Raw genomic sequence first — 18,268 nt, 5'->3', positions numbered from 1 at the left:
ACCCTTCGGGAGGGGTGAAGCGGAAAGCAGTGAAAACTTTAGAGTGTGAACTCATTAATAAAAAAAGACGCCATTTGTGCGTGGTACAGAATTCTGGCGATAAACTTTGTTTCGCTACCAGTTTAGCGCACATTTATAATAATAACTTTACAGATTCAGAAACTTTACAGCAAGCTAAGCAATGGCAGGTCTTACTGATCAAACTCCTGTAACATTTACCGACGTAGCAAAATTTGAAAAAAAATCCTACAAAGAAAAATTGTAGTGTTTTATAAAAACTCAAAAAAATCCTGTTCTGTCTGAATTTGAGACCGCTTTCCAAGATCGTACAAACGCTTGCTTGCTGCTCTTAAGTGATAACCATTACTACGGAATAAAAAACCTGAAGGTTTTTTTGGGGCAAGACATTTTTGTCAGCATTGTTTCACCGGCTTTGATAACACCAGTACGCACTCGTGCGAAGGTTGTCAGCCCAGAGTACAATCCTGTACATTGCACCGCCTGCAATCGGGTCTGCCGCAATTCTTTGTGTTACGACAAACACAAGGAACCCAATTTCAAACCCCGTGCTGAAATCTTTGCGAGCGAATGCGAGATGACCAAGATGGGCATGGTCTGTAAAAGAATATATCATGTTGCCATAACTAGGCAGGAAAGAGACCACGTCTGCGGAACAAAATGCGTGATTTGTGGTGAAAAAATAGCCCCTGGCTCTCGATGTCAGCGAACACCTCTGTTATATTCAACCTCTAGCTAAAACCGATCAATTGGATGACAAGATTGTGTTCTATGATTTTGAATCATATTTCGATCAGAACGGCGTGCACGTTCCGTTTCTAGTCTGCACCAAAACTTTAAAAGTCGTCCTGTGGTTTTCATACAGCCTTGATTGCGCACGGAAATTTATTCTTCATTACAGAAAACCGATGTTTAAAAATTATGTACTCATAGCACACAACGCGAGAGGGTACGACAAATACCTTGTATTGAGCGCCATGACTGAATTGGATTTCTCCTCGCATTATTATGACCGGCAGCAATATTATTTGTTTTACGGAGCCTGATTACAGATTGAAGTTCATAGATAGTCTTTCATTTCTTACTATGAAGCTGAGTCAAATGCCTAAAGCCCTGGGTTTTAACGATCAATCAAAAGGATTTTTTCCTCATTTATTCTCCTCGGAGGCGAATTTGCGCTACGCGGGCCCCTTCCCTTCAAAAGAATATTATGCGCCGATCTATGTTTTCGCATCCACCTGAATGTGTAGTTGCGCCACTGATTGTGATACATTATTTCTGAGGATCTCTCTTTTAAAAATGTTAAAATGCTCGACGGATAAATTTCAGACTGTGGAGAGATGTCTGAGGGATGTGTGTTCACGACAAAATAGGCAGGTCCTGTGTATTTACACGCGAAAAAAGGCATCTGATCAGACGCCCAGACTCCGTGAAACTTATTCCCCAAAAAATGATGCAACAGACTCTCTAACTGGTGATTATTCATAATTAATAATAATCTACTAAAACTTGTCTTCTCGAATTTATTTCCAATATTGACTGGTAACACGCGTATACAATCAGCGTTATAGTGTGCGGTAATGGTTCTCTGAACCGGATCTCCAACCTTAAGTTACCATTAGTGTCAGTGTCCTCATCCGGAGTTAAGCTGAATAAATACAATGCGTACACCCGATCGAATTCGCTTCGGTCAATGGAAAGAGAAAGGTCTTTTAAGTGATGGCCTGTTGCAGAGTATATGCTGTAAAATTCTCTGACCGATATCCCGTGGTTGAATTGGGGCTGGAAAGCTTTGGCAGGGATTTGTCTTCCCTCCTGGCACAGCGCCAGGTATTCTGCGTCCATGTGTTTAAAGTTGAAAGGCGACAGGTCTCTCCGTCCTGTGAAAGCTTCGTGGTGAACCATTCCTAGAACGATGTACTTTGGCATGGCGCCCAAAAAGAGGTTCTCTTGAGTATATATCCTGGAGTTTTCAGGCATAGAATATGTTTTAATGCTAACTCTGGAAAGCGGGTACAACGCATTTCCTCACATTAAAGCAGAAGCGTGGCCTAAACGGACCGCAGGAGAAACTGAGACTTTTTTAATAAAAAGAGAAGCTCCTAAAATTCTCAATTGAAAAGTCGAGTCACGGGCTCCCATCAGACAAAATGCGTCGCTGGCTCTTGTTAATTTAATTCTCAGGTCCACTGAATTAAGCATCGCTCTCTCACAGAAAAGTAAATCAGTGTGAAGCGCCCCTAACAGGTGGAGTTCGTTGGATTCTGAGGTGAAGAAGGCTCTTTTATTTAAACCAGCGTTCGGACCGTCGGTTACATCAATAGAGTCCATGGCACCTGCCGTGTCTTTGTAGAACAGCCCCGCGCTAAATTGACTCTTCAGCGTATCTTCAGAATAGTTGAGTAGCGTCTCAATAATCGCCCTGTATGGGTGGGTGGAATTTGACTGAGATATCTAACGGTCTCCCAGCATAATGTCACATTGAGAAAATATCGTGTTAAGAAGATAATTAATTAATCCCACATTCGCATCATCATCCAGGTTACTGCCATCTGCGTTGGTGATCTTGACGCGTAGATGAAGCAGGGTGTCGTTTAAGTCCAGATATTTCTCGCCGCCCGGAACCACAAATTCAATAGGACCGCCTCTAGTCAGAGCTGACACCGGTAAAATTTCTGTGTAAACCTTGTCTTCTATCAATAGGTGAGTCATGGGGGCTGAAAATAAATGCAGCTCTGCTGGGGTGCATTGACTGATTTGTCATGCAAAAGAGCCATTATTTTTAATGAATCAGATGTTAGTGAAATATATCCCTGCTAGGAGCAGACTTCCTTCCCTTAGCCTTGCTTCACTCTTTTGATTTCTTTAGTTTAAGCGATCTACGTCTTTGTGAGTTCTGCCCGGCGGGCACTTCCTCGCCCTTCTTGACAGAACCATAATCCACGAGCCTTCTTGATTAGAACCAGATAATTTAGTCATGGATTTTCCGGTTGCGGCTTTTTTTAAAGTGAGGTTTAGCCAACGCGAAACCTGATTTAAATAGAGGCGACACAAAGCGGAATAATCTTGAAAATATCGATCCGATCCCTCGGCTGTACATGGTAGCAGATCCATAAAAACCCGGTAAAGCTCCGCCTAGTTGGTTCTGATAATATTGGACGAACCGGTTAGGGTCATCTCTTAGATTTATCAGAGTCATGTTAGGGCAGATTTATATGGTCCTGCTGAGGTAAAATAATAATAATAATAATAATAATAATAATAATAATAATAATAATAATAATAATAAAAAAAAAAAAAAATAAATAATAATAATAATAATAATAATAATAATAATAATAATAATAATAAATAGTTTCTTAAACGCTGCAGCGGCGAGCTCTATGAGCGAATGAATGAACAAATTTTTTATATAAATGTTTCTGACCAGAGTTCATCCTGTTATTATCTCAGACTTCGTTGCGACTTTGCGGGTCGAAAATGCAATTTCACACGGGACGTTTTGGTCTGATTTTATTTCTATCTCTATATTTTCAATGTGTTTCCAGGCCACAGGAAGATAATCGGGTGGGTTAAAAGTCTGAGTAATTATATCTCTGTTGAGAAAAATTATTATTTTGAGTGTTTAACACAGTTTAAACCTTTTAGAACGAATTTCTTAAGTTTGAACAGGTTTGTGTGAGTGATTTAAAACCCGAAGAACTATTGCTGCGTTAAGTATTTAAAGTACAAAGGAGAATAGAGGATCTGCAAGAGAATTTCGGCTCAGACCCCTGGGGTCTTATCATTAAAGACAGGAGGTCATAAATCAACATATGCAGGAAGGTGGAGGACAGTATCACTTGAATTACTCTGAGAAAGGGAACTTTGGTCGGTTCACGTAACCAGGATGAGAATTCTTCCAAAACTAACATCTGACATGGTGAAAAAACTGAATATAACATAAAATGTTTTAAATCACTAACATTTAATTTGTAAGACATTTTTCTTAGTTATTAATAACATGTTTTGACTGAAAATTCTATTATCTTGTTTTAGAATTAACTTAGTTAATGATGAATGTATTTGAAATTGTATTATTTCTGACTATTAGAATCACATGAAAATGTTTTGTTTAGTATTAGAAAATACTTAGGTTTATGGTGAATGAATGTCTTAATTCTTATTTGTTTATAATTCCTAATTAGAAACAGGAATTGCACTTCATTATTTTCTGATATTATCTATTGCTTTTGGTTTGATATCAGGACTAAACTTTGGAGATGCTGAGTGCAGAAGAACAAAGTGGGTTTTTGGAGAACTTTTCATTGAATTAAAATACAGAATTAAAGGTTTGTTCCTGGCAGAGCAGGAGAGAAACAAGAATTTCACAGCTACCTGTGAGGTTCATTCATCTGTTTCTCTTTGTCCAAATGGCTGTAGAGCCGGATAGTGTTAAGAAAATAAATTTAAAATAAGTTAGTTTTAGAATTTATCATGACTTGATTGAAATACCATAATTATAGTTTTAAAATTTATAACATATTCTGACCTATTGATATATATTTTACTGTAGTTAAAGCAGATTGTTTGCCAAGATCTCTGATCTGCCCTTTGTCTGTCTGGAAACAATCAGTAGGAAGTTCTAGCTTTTCACACTGATCTGTGAAAGCCATAAACCACCATGAATTCGGAGAGTCTGCTTCTACCTTATTTAACAAAAGGTGTTTGATCTTGTGAACAAATTGCAGGGACTTTTTCTAAATTTAAAAGGGCCAGAGATGCCTTCCAATTGGTCAAGTAGAGATACGCCTTGACCAACATTGAATACATTAAAGTGGAAAACACACCTACAGGTATAAAAGTTTGTGCACAAGGGAAATAAAAAAGAAAAAAGCTGATTTATTTTACTTCTGCACCAGCTCTTTCTCCAAGGACGTCTTTGATATTTCTATGTCTTCTTTTCTCAGGTAACAATGTTTGTATCTGTGTTTCTTCAGTTTCCTGTACTATCTTATATTTTCTTCTGATTGGATTAAATTCTGTAATTCTGTGACGTCAACATGCATTGTTGTGTTTTTGTTCCCGCACGTGGCCACGCGAGAAAACCCGGGATCAAAAGGAAGTATCAGAGCCAGAGTTTTGCTAAATTTACCAGTAATATAAAATTCTTCCCTAACAATCTCCAAATTTACCTTCCACTTCAACTGTGTGTAGCAGGGGAGCATATGCGTCTCCCACTATTTGCTGCTCGATTACGTCGTTGTATCATCCATAAAACTTCACCCACATGGCATTTATTGTGCAAACCAGAGCTTTCAGTGGAAAAACTAAAGTTCCAGGTCGTTTTAATGCCATACAAATATGAGACAGAAACATGGATTATATCTTTATATAGACCTGTCTATTGATTATAGCTTAATAGTTTTACTGGACAGAAATGACAAAGAACAAATCTGGTTCTTAATCAAATCCTAATGAGTCAAATTGAAAGTGTCATGGAGTCATCAGCCTCATGACATTAACACTGACATGAAAAATAATATTGAAGAAATAAATATATCAAATCTAATTAAAAACATAAATAAGTGATCAGTTCTTTACTGTTATGGTCTGTAAGATATATTTATTCTCAGTACTAGATGTGGTCTCAACAAACCCATGGCACTTCAACAATATTATTTTACCTTTTATCTGGAAATAGTATCTGTTTATTCCTGCCATACAGTCTCTGTATTAATTATTGCTCTAAAGGTCTTGCCATACCAATTTATTCCTCTGCATTTACTTTAGTTTCTTAGTTTATTCTTGCATTTTGTTCTTCATTCATTTCCATTTAGTTTTATTTGACTAGTTTTATCCTCTCTTGGTTTATTGCTATGTTCACTTTAGTTTTTTTCCTGTTGCTAGATTTATTTTATCGTTTATTCACCATCAGTAATCTTCACTCATCACCTGCTGCGCCTCCTAATCATCATGTGTTGATTTTTCACTGTTCAGCGTCGGATTCTCTGTTTTTATGCCATAATTCACATCTAGTTCGTCGCTCCGTTTTATGTCCCGCTTCTCCTGTTCCAGAGTTTTGCTCAATGTTCGCGTCTTTTTTTTTTTTACCCCGTATGGTGCAGGGCCGTCGGGAAGAGTATCGATGGGGAAAAGGCAGACTGACATAAACCTTTTAAAACAACAGAAACTATTTCTTCATTCTGATTATTGAAATGTAAAAGTGCTGTGTTGTTCTATCACCCCGTTTCATACCGGACCACTTCCAGCACCGTGTTAACGCTATAAAATGAACGCTCTCTATCGTGGTATCACCCATGGAGGGATTTCTTCATTTAAATGGGTTCATTTTACAGAGGGATAAACAGTCAGTGTATCGTGATTTTAGTAATTACATGTTTATAATAGCGATTTTCTGTTGTCCTTCCATGGAAGCGCGCAGCTTTCAAACGGAAATAAAACACTTTTTAATATAAGTTGCTGCTTTGACATGATCACAGAACTGGCAAAAATACCAGACAAAGTGAATCACAGCAACTTGAAGTTTACCTTTGACCAAACGCCCCCCAAAGCCATCCCAGCGCCCCCCATTTGTAAAAATGTCCACCAGCGCCCCCTGCCGTCCTCTGAACGCCCCCTGTGGGGCGGTACCGCCCTCGTTGAGAACTGCTAGTCTAGAATATATGAAATACAGGTCCTTCTCAAAAAAATAGCATATTGCGATAAAGTTCATTATTTTCCATAATGTAATGATGAAAATTAAACTGTCGTATATTTTAGATTAATTGCACACCAACTGAAATATTTCAGGTCTTTTATTGTTTTAATACTGATGATTTTGGCAAACAGCTCATGAAAACCCAAAATCTCTGTCTCAAAAAATTAGCATATTTCATCCGACCAATAAAAGAAAAGTGTTTTAATACCAAAAAAGTCAAACTTCAAATAATTATATTCACTCAATACTTGGTCAGGAATCATTTTGCAGACTTCAATGCGGCATGGAGGCCATCAGCCTGTGGTTCTGCTGAGGTGTCATGGAGCCCAGGATGCTTCGATGGCCTTCAGCTCATCCAGAGTTTTGGGTCTTGGTCTCTCAACTTTCTCTTCACAATATCCCACAGATTCTCTATGGGGTTCAGGTCAGGAGAGTTGGCAGGCCAACAGTAGCACCATGGTCAGTATACCAGTGGTTTTGGCTCTGTGAGCAGGTCGTGCTGAAAAATGAAATCTTCATCTCCATAAAGCTTTTCAGCAGATGGAAGCATGAAGTGCTCCAAACCTCCTGATAGCTGCTGCATTGACCTGCCCTTGATAAAACACAGTGGACCAACACCAGCAGCTGACATGGCTCCCCAGACCATCACTGACTGTGGGTACTGGACACTGGACTTCTGGCCTTTTGGCATTCCAGTGCTGCTTCTCTGTAGCCCATCAGGTCAGGCGCTTCTGCCGCTGTTTCTGGTTCAAAAGTGGCTTGACCTTTGACCTGAGGAATGCGGCACCTGTAGCCCATTTCCTGCACGGTGGCTCTGGATGTTTCTACTCCAGACTCAGTCCACTGCTTCCCCCAAGGTCTGGAATCGGACCTTCTCCACCATCTTCCTCAGGGTCCGGTCACCTCGTCTCGTTGTGCAGCGTTTCCTGCCACACTTTTTCCTTCCCACTGAGGTGCCCTGATACTCTGGGAACAGCCTATTGGTTCAGAAATGTCTTTCTGTGTCTCACCTCTTGCTTGAGGGCGTCAATGATGGCCTTCTGGACAGCAGTCAGGTCAGCAGTCTGACCCATGATTGCGGTTTTGAGTAATGAACCAGGCTGGGAGTTTTTAAAAGCCTCAGGAATCTTTTGCAGGTGTTTAGAGTTACTTTGTTGATTCAGATGATGAGGTTAACGGCTCATTCAGAGAACCTTTTCATGATATTGTTGGGGACCAGGCTGGGGTAGTTGTTTTCTTTTTCCAGGTTTATCCACCAGAGGGCTCCTTGTGGCTACGTCTTTTCAGAGGGTGGGCCAACGGGTCTCAGTTGACGCACCTGCAAGAAATTATCATCACCGTGAGGAGTATATGAGCAGCAGGCGGCCAGTTCCTCCTCGCCAGAGTGTTTGCCAGCATTGGTACACAGAGCCCTCATTGAGTTGCCTAACAGCCTGTAATTTGATTCATAGCCTCTTTTGTGACCTAACCTGTCTTTGTGGATCCTCCCCAGGTCGTTGCCAGTTTTCTTTGGAACCTTTTCGTGATACCCGAGTTCGGAGGAATCCTCTCCTGCCGCCCCTGCACCGTTCCCTCTCGGTCTAGCGGGATAGACCTACCTGTCCGCCCTTCAGCCCTGCGAACTACCTGGTCCACCTACAACCTGGAGATAGCCTCGCCTACCCGCATCCGCCTGCCTCTCCCGGCTCGCTCTCTTATCTCCACTAAGCTGAAAATAAAACCTTTAACTAGACCCGCTCGCCTCTGAGTGTTCCTGCATGTGGGTCAAGAACCTCAAACCCATCATGACAGATATGCTAATTTTTGAGATGGGGATTTTGGGTTTTCATGAGCTGTTTGCCAAAATCATCAGTATTAAAACAATAAAAGACCTGAAATATTTCAGTTGGTGTGCAATGAATATAAAATATACGACAGTTTAATTTTTATCATTACATTATGGAAAATAATGAACTTTATCACAATATGCTAATTTTTTGAGAAGGACCTGTATGTCTCATCATTTGATCAAATATCTGTTTAATAACAGTAGAGAGAATCTATTCTGAGGGAAATTTGCCTTTAAATTTTTATTTTCTTTATTTGTTCCTGTTTATTTACAGCAGAGATGAAAACCTGAGATGTTTCTATTGATCGATGATCACATGATTGATCTGATTCTGATTGGAATAAAATATAAACTCATGAAAATACAAATAAAACTGAAACAAGATTGCTGCTCCATTTAGATTCATTAAACAAAATGTTTTATAAAAAACTTATTTTCATTTAGGACCAAATATAATGATACAAATCACAATGAATTATTTAAATTTATTAAATTTAATACACTTCCAGGAGTTGAATTTACAGAGATTAGAAATAAAATTAAACTAAGCCAATAAAAGATACAGATGAAAGGTTTTACAGCTTTTAATTTCTTTATGATTGAAATATTGAAGTGTGGATAAACAATAAAAGTTTCTCCAGAGCTATGAAGCTAAATAAGACAACAATTTCAATTTCAGATGTTATTTCAGGATAAACCCTGGAAAAAATGACATTTTAGTTGGAAACTAATTATTTTTGTTTTCATTCAGGCTTAAATTTTCTGTAAAACCTTTAAAGACTCTAAAAAGCTCAGGAAGTTGGTGAAAAGCTGCTAAATAACCATCAGTCATGCATCCATTCCTCATAAACACATTATTTTATTTTATTAAGAGCTCAGGTTTTTAACAATGATGTCATTTTATATTTAATATCAGAGTAAACTCATCAGCCCTCAGTCTACATGAGGTGGTTTTGAATCATGAGTAAAGTGAGACCAACCCAATCAGGCCACAGCGCCCTCTAGTGGCTCCTGCAGATGGATTTGGAAACATTTCTGCAGTTTTATACCTTTAATTATGTTTAACCCATTGATTTTGTTCGACATGTTTCAGTCCAGATCCTCTCAGACGGTCGGAGCAGGTGGCTGATCATGTCGATGGAGGAGAAGGTCAGAAACATTTACGGTGAACGATTCCCGGACCGGTTTCATCGTATTCCTGTTTGCTGATCCACATCTCCTGGAAGGAGGGGAGCGAGGCCAGGATGGAGCCGCCGTTCCAGACGGAGAACTGCCTCCCATCAGGAGCGATGATCTGGAGACATGAAGACACAACGGCCTAGTTAAAGTATCTGATCTGTGGTTGGTAAGGAAAATGAACAACCTGTACCTGGACGTTCACGCCCGGCGGGGCGAGCCGAGAGATTTCCTTCTTCATGCGATCAGAGAATCCAGAGAACAAGGTGGAGCCTCCAGACAGCAGGATGGTGGAGAAAAGGTTTTTACGAACATCCAGCTCACATTTCATGATGCTGCTGTGGATGGTTTGATGAACGCCAGAGGAATCCATTTCTAGAAACACAGAGACTTCAGTCAGCAAGGAGGAGAAACTAAAAACATTCACAGAGGAGAGGAGAGACAGAAGGAGGAGAAGGAAAAGAGGCGAGAAGAGACAGGTTTCTGGTTAAAACACCGTCTGGATTCTTTCACTCTGTCCTGATCTCTGTCTCCTCCACCAGGTTTCTGCAGGTTGTTTGGTTCACAGTTGATCTGTTACAAACCGATGAGTTCGGGCTTGAACAGCGCCTCTGGACAGCGGATCCGCTCTTCGCCGATGGAAATCTCTCGTCCATCTGGAAGCTTGTAGGTTTTGTCCAGGGTGGAGGAAGAAGCCGCCATCTTCACCTGCTGGTCGAAGTACTGAGCCACGAAGCAGAGCTTCTCCTTCATGTCGGTGACGATCTCACGCTGCCCTGAAATGTTACGGAGAGCCGTCAGCATGAACATCCTGCTGTCCGGAGATCAGCTGAAGGTTCGACAAACCGGCGGCGCTGAAGCTGAGTCCTCTGCTGTCCAGGAGCTTCAGCAGGTAGTCGGTCAGGTCGGCTCCACCCAGGTTCAGGCGCAGGACGGCCTGAGGCAGAGCGTAGCCTTCATACACCGGGACGGCATGACTGCAGCCGTCACCGGACTCCATCACCATCCCTTCAGGATGAAACACGATCAGAAACCTGGAGGAACATCAGATACATCCAGCAGAGTTCATCCACCTGTGATCCGGCCAGAGGAGTACATGGACAGGACCGGCTGCATGGCCAGGTACAGGGCAGGAGGGCTGAAGGCCTCGAACATCACCTGACCAGACCAGAGGTGTTAGGAGGAGCTCTGGATCTGATTCTGTCTCCATGGTGACGGAGTCAGACCGGACTCACCTGGGTCATCTTCTCCTTGTTCGGTTTGGGGCTGAGCGGCGCCTCGGTCAGCAGGACCGGATGCTTCACTGGGTCAGTATGAAGCTGGTTGGAGAAGATGTGATGCCAGATCTGAAAACACACAGAGGATGAGTTTCTGCTGCAGATGAGAGAAAATCTTCATCTATAATCTGATAATTTAGATAATAATCTGATAATAATCAGTCAAATGAAGCCGGTTCCTGTCCTCACCGTCTCCATGTCGTCCCAGTCCACGATGACGCCGCGTTCGATGGGATTCTTCACGGTCAGCAGGTCTCTGCGACTCAGAGCTTCGGCTCCTATAAATCTGTCCTTCTGTCCTCCAGCCGCGTCCTGCAGACAGACAGGTCATCTACCCACCGCCTCTCCTGCAGCCCTGAGATGCAGAGTTGACCTCTGACCTGCCTGGGCCGACCAACCACCGATGGGAAAACGGCGCAGGGACCATCGGGTCCAGCAAAACCAGCTTTGATGAAACCGGAGCCGTTGTCAATGACGACAGGAGCGACTTGTTTCTCCATTTCTGAAACAAAACATTCAGATTAAAGCTGCTTTTAGTTTCCTCACTAACTGAATGAGAAATGGAGGATTTGAACTCTGACATTCTGTCACGTTTAAAAACATTTTAATCTGATATGGAGACCATAAAGGAAACATCTGGACTCCTGTGGATCATAAACTGACACATAAAGGTCTAAAACAGTTTTAGAAACCATGAAAAGTAGAAAGTGAAGCATCAATAATCACTGAAAAGACGAGAAGCAAACAGGAAAACATGGAGAAGAAATGAAACAGTAAGAGGAGGATAATAAAACACACAGAAACTGTAATCAGGTCAGAGTTCATCTACTGCATCATCACTCAGGCAAAATATATAAATGTACATATCTAGAAAATAACATTGTAACAACAAAGCTGGTGTATGAACAGGATGCCTCACTTTAACACATTTCTAGGTGTTTCTGTATCATTTCAGTTTGTTCTTCATTAAATCAATTTAATCACATTTAATGTATAAAATCCAGACATTTTACTCCAGTAAGAGAAGCAATAGTTAATAGTTAATATTGATATTAAGTAAAATGTACCGTTCTGTTCTACTTTCCCCCAAAATGTTGCTCAGTTAAATGTACCTGAGTTGTTTTATGATGAAATGAATCATCGAGTTTCGGTCCAATGGGACCAAGTCCAGTTATAAAAACCAGCTTTAATCAAGACTGAATTAAAACAAGATTAATTCAGTTTCTAAATTAGGTTGTTGAGAAAATGAGTTGATGAGGAAATTCTCCCCATAATCTGGTCTGGGGTCAGATTATGGTTCTGCTGGGTCCGGTCCTCAGAATCAGTGGGTCAGAACCAGAATCCATCTGAGTCCATCAGCCAGAACAAAAATCATTTCTCCTCATATCACAGTGTTAAAAACTTCAGGCAGACAGAAATGACTGTTTTACCTGAACTAAACATGGATTTAATTAAATTAAATGATTCTTCATTTTCTCTATTAAAACACAGGAAATGAAAAACAGACACATTCTGACACCGACCTGCTCCAGGTGAGCTCCCTGCTTCACCTTCCTGCAGGTGAGACGATAATAAATGAACTTTGTTCAGTTTTTAAGTCATTTGGACTCAGACGGTGAGAGCAGCCCGCCCCCTGCTGGTCACTGTGTAGAACTGCATCCAGAGCCATTAAAACTACAGTAAATATAAACAATAAATCATTTAAATTCATAAAAAGCTTGTTATTGAAATATGCTGAGTCATTCATAATGAACTCTTTCTGCTGTGGAGATCAGTGATAAAAACTGATTATTAACAAAAGCAGAGAAAGAAACTCGATGCTTCCTGCTGGACTTTAACCTCCAACAGAAGATATTTCTACTATCATGTGACCTGACCACTAGGGGGCGTGACGGAGTGAACCGAGTTACTGCAGAGAAACAGCTGTTCATGCTTACCTGTGTAAATAAAGGGAGTTTCTGTTTGACGGACTTCCTGTCAGCTGGAGTGAAGCTAATAAATAAATGGAGTAAACTCATAATAAATCTGTATTAGTTGTAAAATCTCATCAATCTTTATTTTATTAGTTCAAAATTCACACATGGTTCTGGAATAATCTGAATATTATTCAGATTATTCAGATTAAATATTGCTGGAAAACTGAGAGCAGCTCAGAATGTGAGAGAAATTATTTTTCTGAAGTTTTTCTGATTTTATTTGATGTGTTTAGAGATCTAACAAATAGTTTATCATATTTTTATTAGATTTTTCTCATTATTTTCCAGCTCTGGATGGTTTTATTTATTGATCTTTGTTTCCATTTTCTGACATATGAACTTGATCCTTTTATTGTATTTATAGAAAAGGATTTTAGCCTCATTTGTATTTTATATTTGTTTTTGTTTTGCAGTTTTCACCACATTGATCCTGTTGTTAATGTGCTGATCTGTGTTTCTGTGTCTTTATTTCTTGGTTTTTCTGTGAGTCTCTCTCCTCCCTGTGGATTTATCCCACCTGCTGTCTGTGTTTCTTGTGTTTCTTGTGTTTTTGTCCTCGTGGTTTTATGCCGTTGAGTCTGTTTCCCTGTTGGACTCTTTATTTCTGGATTCTTCATTAAATCATAGTTTTCATCCACATCCTGGTCTTCCTGCGTTCATCTTCACCCTCTACAACCACAAATCAGTTAAAATGTAGAGAATTAATATCACAACATGCCGTCATATTTTATCAGGGGAACAAAATGCAGATTTGATCTGATTTTATGACTCAGCAGAAACTTTATGACAACCATCTCGGTTTTCCAGATAAAACGACTGCTGTCACGATTCCTGTGAGTTTTATGACTTTAACGCTCCTCCTGCTGATGTTTTAGCATTTATTGAAAATTTATCAACATATAAGCTCCTTCATTAACTGCGTAAGAGTAGGTAATAAAAGTAATAAAGTGATAAAACTGAGGCCTTCAGGTTGTTTTATCTCAGGACTGATTGAATCAGCAGCAGTTGTTTCTCATCTCCCTCCTCAGGTTAAAGTTTCTGTTTCCTCCCTGAAACAGTTTCTGACGCCCATTTATAGTAAATAAATCTACTGCAGGCGTCAAACACAAATACATATTTTAACCCTTTACTGCAGCAGAGGCTCCTGGGGTCACAGCTGGAGGTCACAGCTGAAGGTCACAGCTGAAGGTCACAGCTGAAGGTCACCAGGTCATTTAAAGACAGGAAACAATCCAGACCACCTGCTGCAGGTCAGATGTGTCTGTATGTGATTCACCTGACCACCTGCAGCTGCATCATGAACCGTGACCTGGACCTCCGCAGGGCCCTGGACTCCAACACGGTTCTGTCTGGAGGAACCGCCGTGTCCCCCCAGGAACACTGCGTCCCGTTTGGTCGATAAGGAGTTAATTATTATAAAAAAGGAGAAATATTAGGTTTAATCTGCAGTTTAATCATATAAACTTTAATCATGTTTCACAGGATCTTCTGACAGATCAAATTATTGATGAAATGATCAGATGTAGATTAAAATGGTGATGATAATGTTTGACCTGTTTTCATCCTGGTGATGCGTTCAGGAACACGGCGGCTCAGTTGGACAGATCAGTGTTCAGAGGATCTTAGCATTAATGCTAACAGGAAGGCTAACATGAAGCATGGAAATCCAAACGTCTGGATGGTTAAAAGTCACCAGATTCAGATTTAATCACAGAAAATTATCAGAATATTTAATCAAAATGTTGGAAAAATGTTAATAACTTCAGATCAGAGTTTAAATACCGAACTGAAGCATAAATGTTATTATTATTATACACATTATATACATTAACAACATTAAAAGCAGCTCCTGTAGAATAGATATGTAGAATTTTAAAAACAACTTCAGTAATAAAACACAATAAAATAAATAATCAGGATATGAATGGAAAATAATAAATCAGGTTCATATTCAGATGTGATCTGAGTTTATTGAACATCCCTTTAATGTTTCACAGTAACATTAATAATATGCAGGAAGTTATGAATATTAGACAACGACAGTAATGATGTCACAAACCTTTAATGATATAATTTAAATATTAAACTTTGCCTGATTGAGTCCAGAGGCTTGTTGTGATGAGCTGCAGCGCCTCCTTGAGGCCAACAGGTGGAACAGGTGAAAGCCAGGCCTGCATGAGGATTCATGGTCATCAGAGGTCAGAGGTCACTGCTGTGTGAAGTCATTTCCTGTCTGTCATGGTGCAGCAGCAGCAGCAGAGACCAGTGAAACCAGATCCTTCACTGAATCATTAACTGGATAATTGAACTTTTCTATAAGATCCTCGTTTCCTCAGTGGGTTTGTAGTTTCAGCTGAACCTGTTCAGTTTCTCAGAACCTGCAGAACTTTTTCTGGTTTCATGTTTTTATCACAAACATAAAAACATCAGCAGCAGCAACATGCAACAATAATAATAACTCAAAGAATATTTTCTCATCATTTCCTTCTTTTCATGCTTTTGTTGCCGAATAAAATGAAAATGAACCAAAAAGAGATAAAACCAGTTTAATCTGTGGATCAGAAACATGTCAGCATTCCTCAGCAGAACCAAACAGAACCAAACAGAACCGAGAAGAACCAAACAGAAAAACAGAACCGAGCAGAACCAAACAGAACCAAACAGAACCAAACAGAACCGAGAAGAACCAAACAGAACCGGCTCTCTGACAGGATTGTATCTCCTTCATGTTTCAGCTTGCAGGTTTTGAGGTTTTCGCCGTGGAGGATTCCCTGGAAGCTCCTGCATCCAGTCCTGGAAGCTGCTGCTGCGTTTTCACCTTTTTTGGTCTGAACGTTTCTGCATGTAAATCCGATCCAGAGGCAGCAGGAGGCAGAACCGCCCAGGCTGCAGGTCCAGACCGGCTGGGAATGTCGGCAATGTGGCGAAGAGCTGAGAGCGGATCAGAGATGTGGATCAGCGGCTGCAGCTCTGCAGCATGTCGGCTACATGCAGGGGTTCATCTCATCAGCCTGATGGGAAACGAAGCTTCGCTCCAGATTTATGATCCGATAGTTCAGGACTGAGACGCTGCAGGAGGATCAAAGTTTTACAGATAAAACAATAAAATGCATAAAATCAGACTTTTATGTTTTGTTCTTCATCCATGAAGCAAAAATTATTTCACTAGCAAAGATCTGAGTTTGTTTTCCTGTTTGATCTAAAAATGATTCTTTAATTCTAAAACATGAATCTTAATAATCTGCATGTTTACATAAAATGTTTTAAAAAGTAACAAAAAGTGTTTCAGTCGATGTAACAGATGATCCTGATGTTTGGTTAGTTTGTTTTTATGAGGATTAAAGTTCAGAGTTTTGTGTCTCTGCAGGTTTGAAGCTTTATGTCCATATAAGGTAAACAGAGGAAACATTAAAATCATTTTCAGATTAGATTAGATCAGATTAGGATCATTTATTTGTTCTGTACAGTTTAAAGGTTCTTTAAATAAACTAATTTAAAGTTTAGCTGATGATGATTGATGATGAGATCATTTTCTCTGTAAACTGATAAAATGTGTTAAACTGTTGAGTTATGAAATGTGAACCTCGGCAGCTGAACTTCCTCCCTGCTGCAGGTTTGGTCTAGTCCATACATGGACAGATGGAAGCAGCTCCAGCCTGAGCTGAGGGGGCGGAGCCTCAGCCTCACCTGGTTGGCAGGTTGGACCCACAGCATGAAACTGAAAACATGTTGCAGCTTCTAGCAAACAGTTTAAAACCTTTTATGAACTTTAACATGTTTAGTGATTAGAATTAAAACAGAAACAGGAAAAACTTCAGAGTGAAACGATGAGAATCTGGATCAGTTCAGTTTTATTGAGTCTGGATCAGAAACGTGTCTGAACACGTTGAAAACATCGACAGAAAGGGAGTTACACATAGAAACGACCTTAAACCAGAAACTTTATGAAGATCTGATCAGAATGTAAACATGGATTTAAGATCTGATGACAGTAAATAAAATGTTTTAGTTTTTACAGATTCTGAAATAGTTTCAGTTTCATCATCTTCTGCTGGTTAAACCTTCAGGATTTCATCAGTTTCTGTTCTGGAGGCTTCAGGAGTTTAAACACGACATCAGCAACGACGGCGGCTGGTTACGGTCAGGGAGAGGTCAAAGGTCGTTTCTATCAGGGCTGCTGCACCAGTACAGACCTCATCGCCATGGAAACATGTTTTTCTAAATCATGTTGTCACTTTTAAAAACTCCACCATCCACAACATTTAGAAATGTTTTCATTCACACAGAAACACTGAATATGAACCAGAACATATTCAGATCTTCAGGTTATAAAACTAATAAACTACGAGACAAACATGGAATCTGATGTGTTTGGGGTCAGAGGTCAGGTCAGCAGCTGGGCTAATACTTCAGCTTTTTCACAAAGAGACGTTTTCACTGTTCATATGAATTTGTGAGACCAAAGTTTTTACTCTTGAATCTTTTAAAACTGTTTCCATGCAGGAGAAAAAAACCATGATAAACTTTCCTATGTGGACGGAAAGAGAAACATCCAGACTGATGATTCACAGCATGAAGCCCAGAGACAAAAACAAAACCCAAGAGCTTCACCTCAGACTCTACAGGAAGCAGGTAGGAGGTCAAAGGTTAAAGTTCAGGACAGGAGGATTAGAAAAGAATAAATACGACTGGAGGAGAAAAAACTTCCCTCTGATCAGAAGAACAGCTCAGGATGAGGAGCCTCAGTGTTTTCTGAGCCCTGCTGTCCAGCAGCCGACCCCTGAGGTCAACAGAGGTCAACAGAGGTCAACCTGGGTCATCAGCAGAACGATGACCCAAACCCAGCAGCTGATCTACAGAACCAGAGGAGGAAACTTCAGAGCTGGAATCCAGTGGATGGATGATAATTTATTAAAACTTTGCCGTTCACTAAAAATAAAACTTTAAATCGATGTGTCAAATTAAGCATAATTAATATACAAAACACTTTATGTTAAGAGTATTTGTTTTAATTTTAAAGTTTATAACTTCATGTCTTTTCCTCTTAAGGTTCAGCCAGTAAAACATCTTTGTTCTGTTATATTATTGTAAACCTGAATCTGGAGAAGTTGGAGGGAAAATAATGTTAAAAATGATCTTGTTAAGATTAAATATTAACCCTGACCGTTTTAATTTAATGTATTCATGAATCAAACTGTATTTTTCCAGCTCCATCAGGATCTGATGGTTTTATTGAGCAACAGAAACAAACTGAAGTTTCAACATTTCTGACTCCATCAGTCTAATTATAATA

The 18,268-nt window shown here is 40.0% G+C and overlaps 1 protein-coding gene across 1 annotated transcript; it reads right to left on the bottom strand.

Moving 5' to 3' along the window:
* Positions 1–9,310: 9,310 nt before the first annotated feature.
* Positions 9,311–11,510, bottom strand: LOC103470791 (actin, cytoplasmic-like). Its single transcript, XM_008419459.3, has 8 exons — positions 11,380–11,510; positions 11,189–11,311; positions 10,958–11,068; positions 10,796–10,880; positions 10,569–10,730; positions 10,307–10,498; positions 9,916–10,097; positions 9,311–9,840 (listed from the first exon to the last, which is right to left on the bottom strand). Exons 1-8 carry the CDS (start codon positions 11,497–11,499, stop codon positions 9,697–9,699), a joined length of 1,119 nt encoding a protein of 372 aa, XP_008417681.2. The 5' UTR covers positions 11,500–11,510; the 3' UTR covers positions 9,311–9,696.
* Positions 11,511–18,268: the final 6,758 nt, after the last annotated feature.

Source organism: Poecilia reticulata, chromosome 9, assembly GCF_904066995.2.
Source record: "Poecilia reticulata chromosome 9, P_reticulata-male-v2, whole genome shotgun sequence".
In the NCBI taxonomy this organism is placed as follows: Eukaryota; Metazoa; Chordata; class Actinopteri; order Cyprinodontiformes; family Poeciliidae; genus Poecilia; species Poecilia reticulata.
Note: the sequence above shows the minus strand (reverse complement) of the source record. Positions and strands in the feature narration are given on the sequence as shown.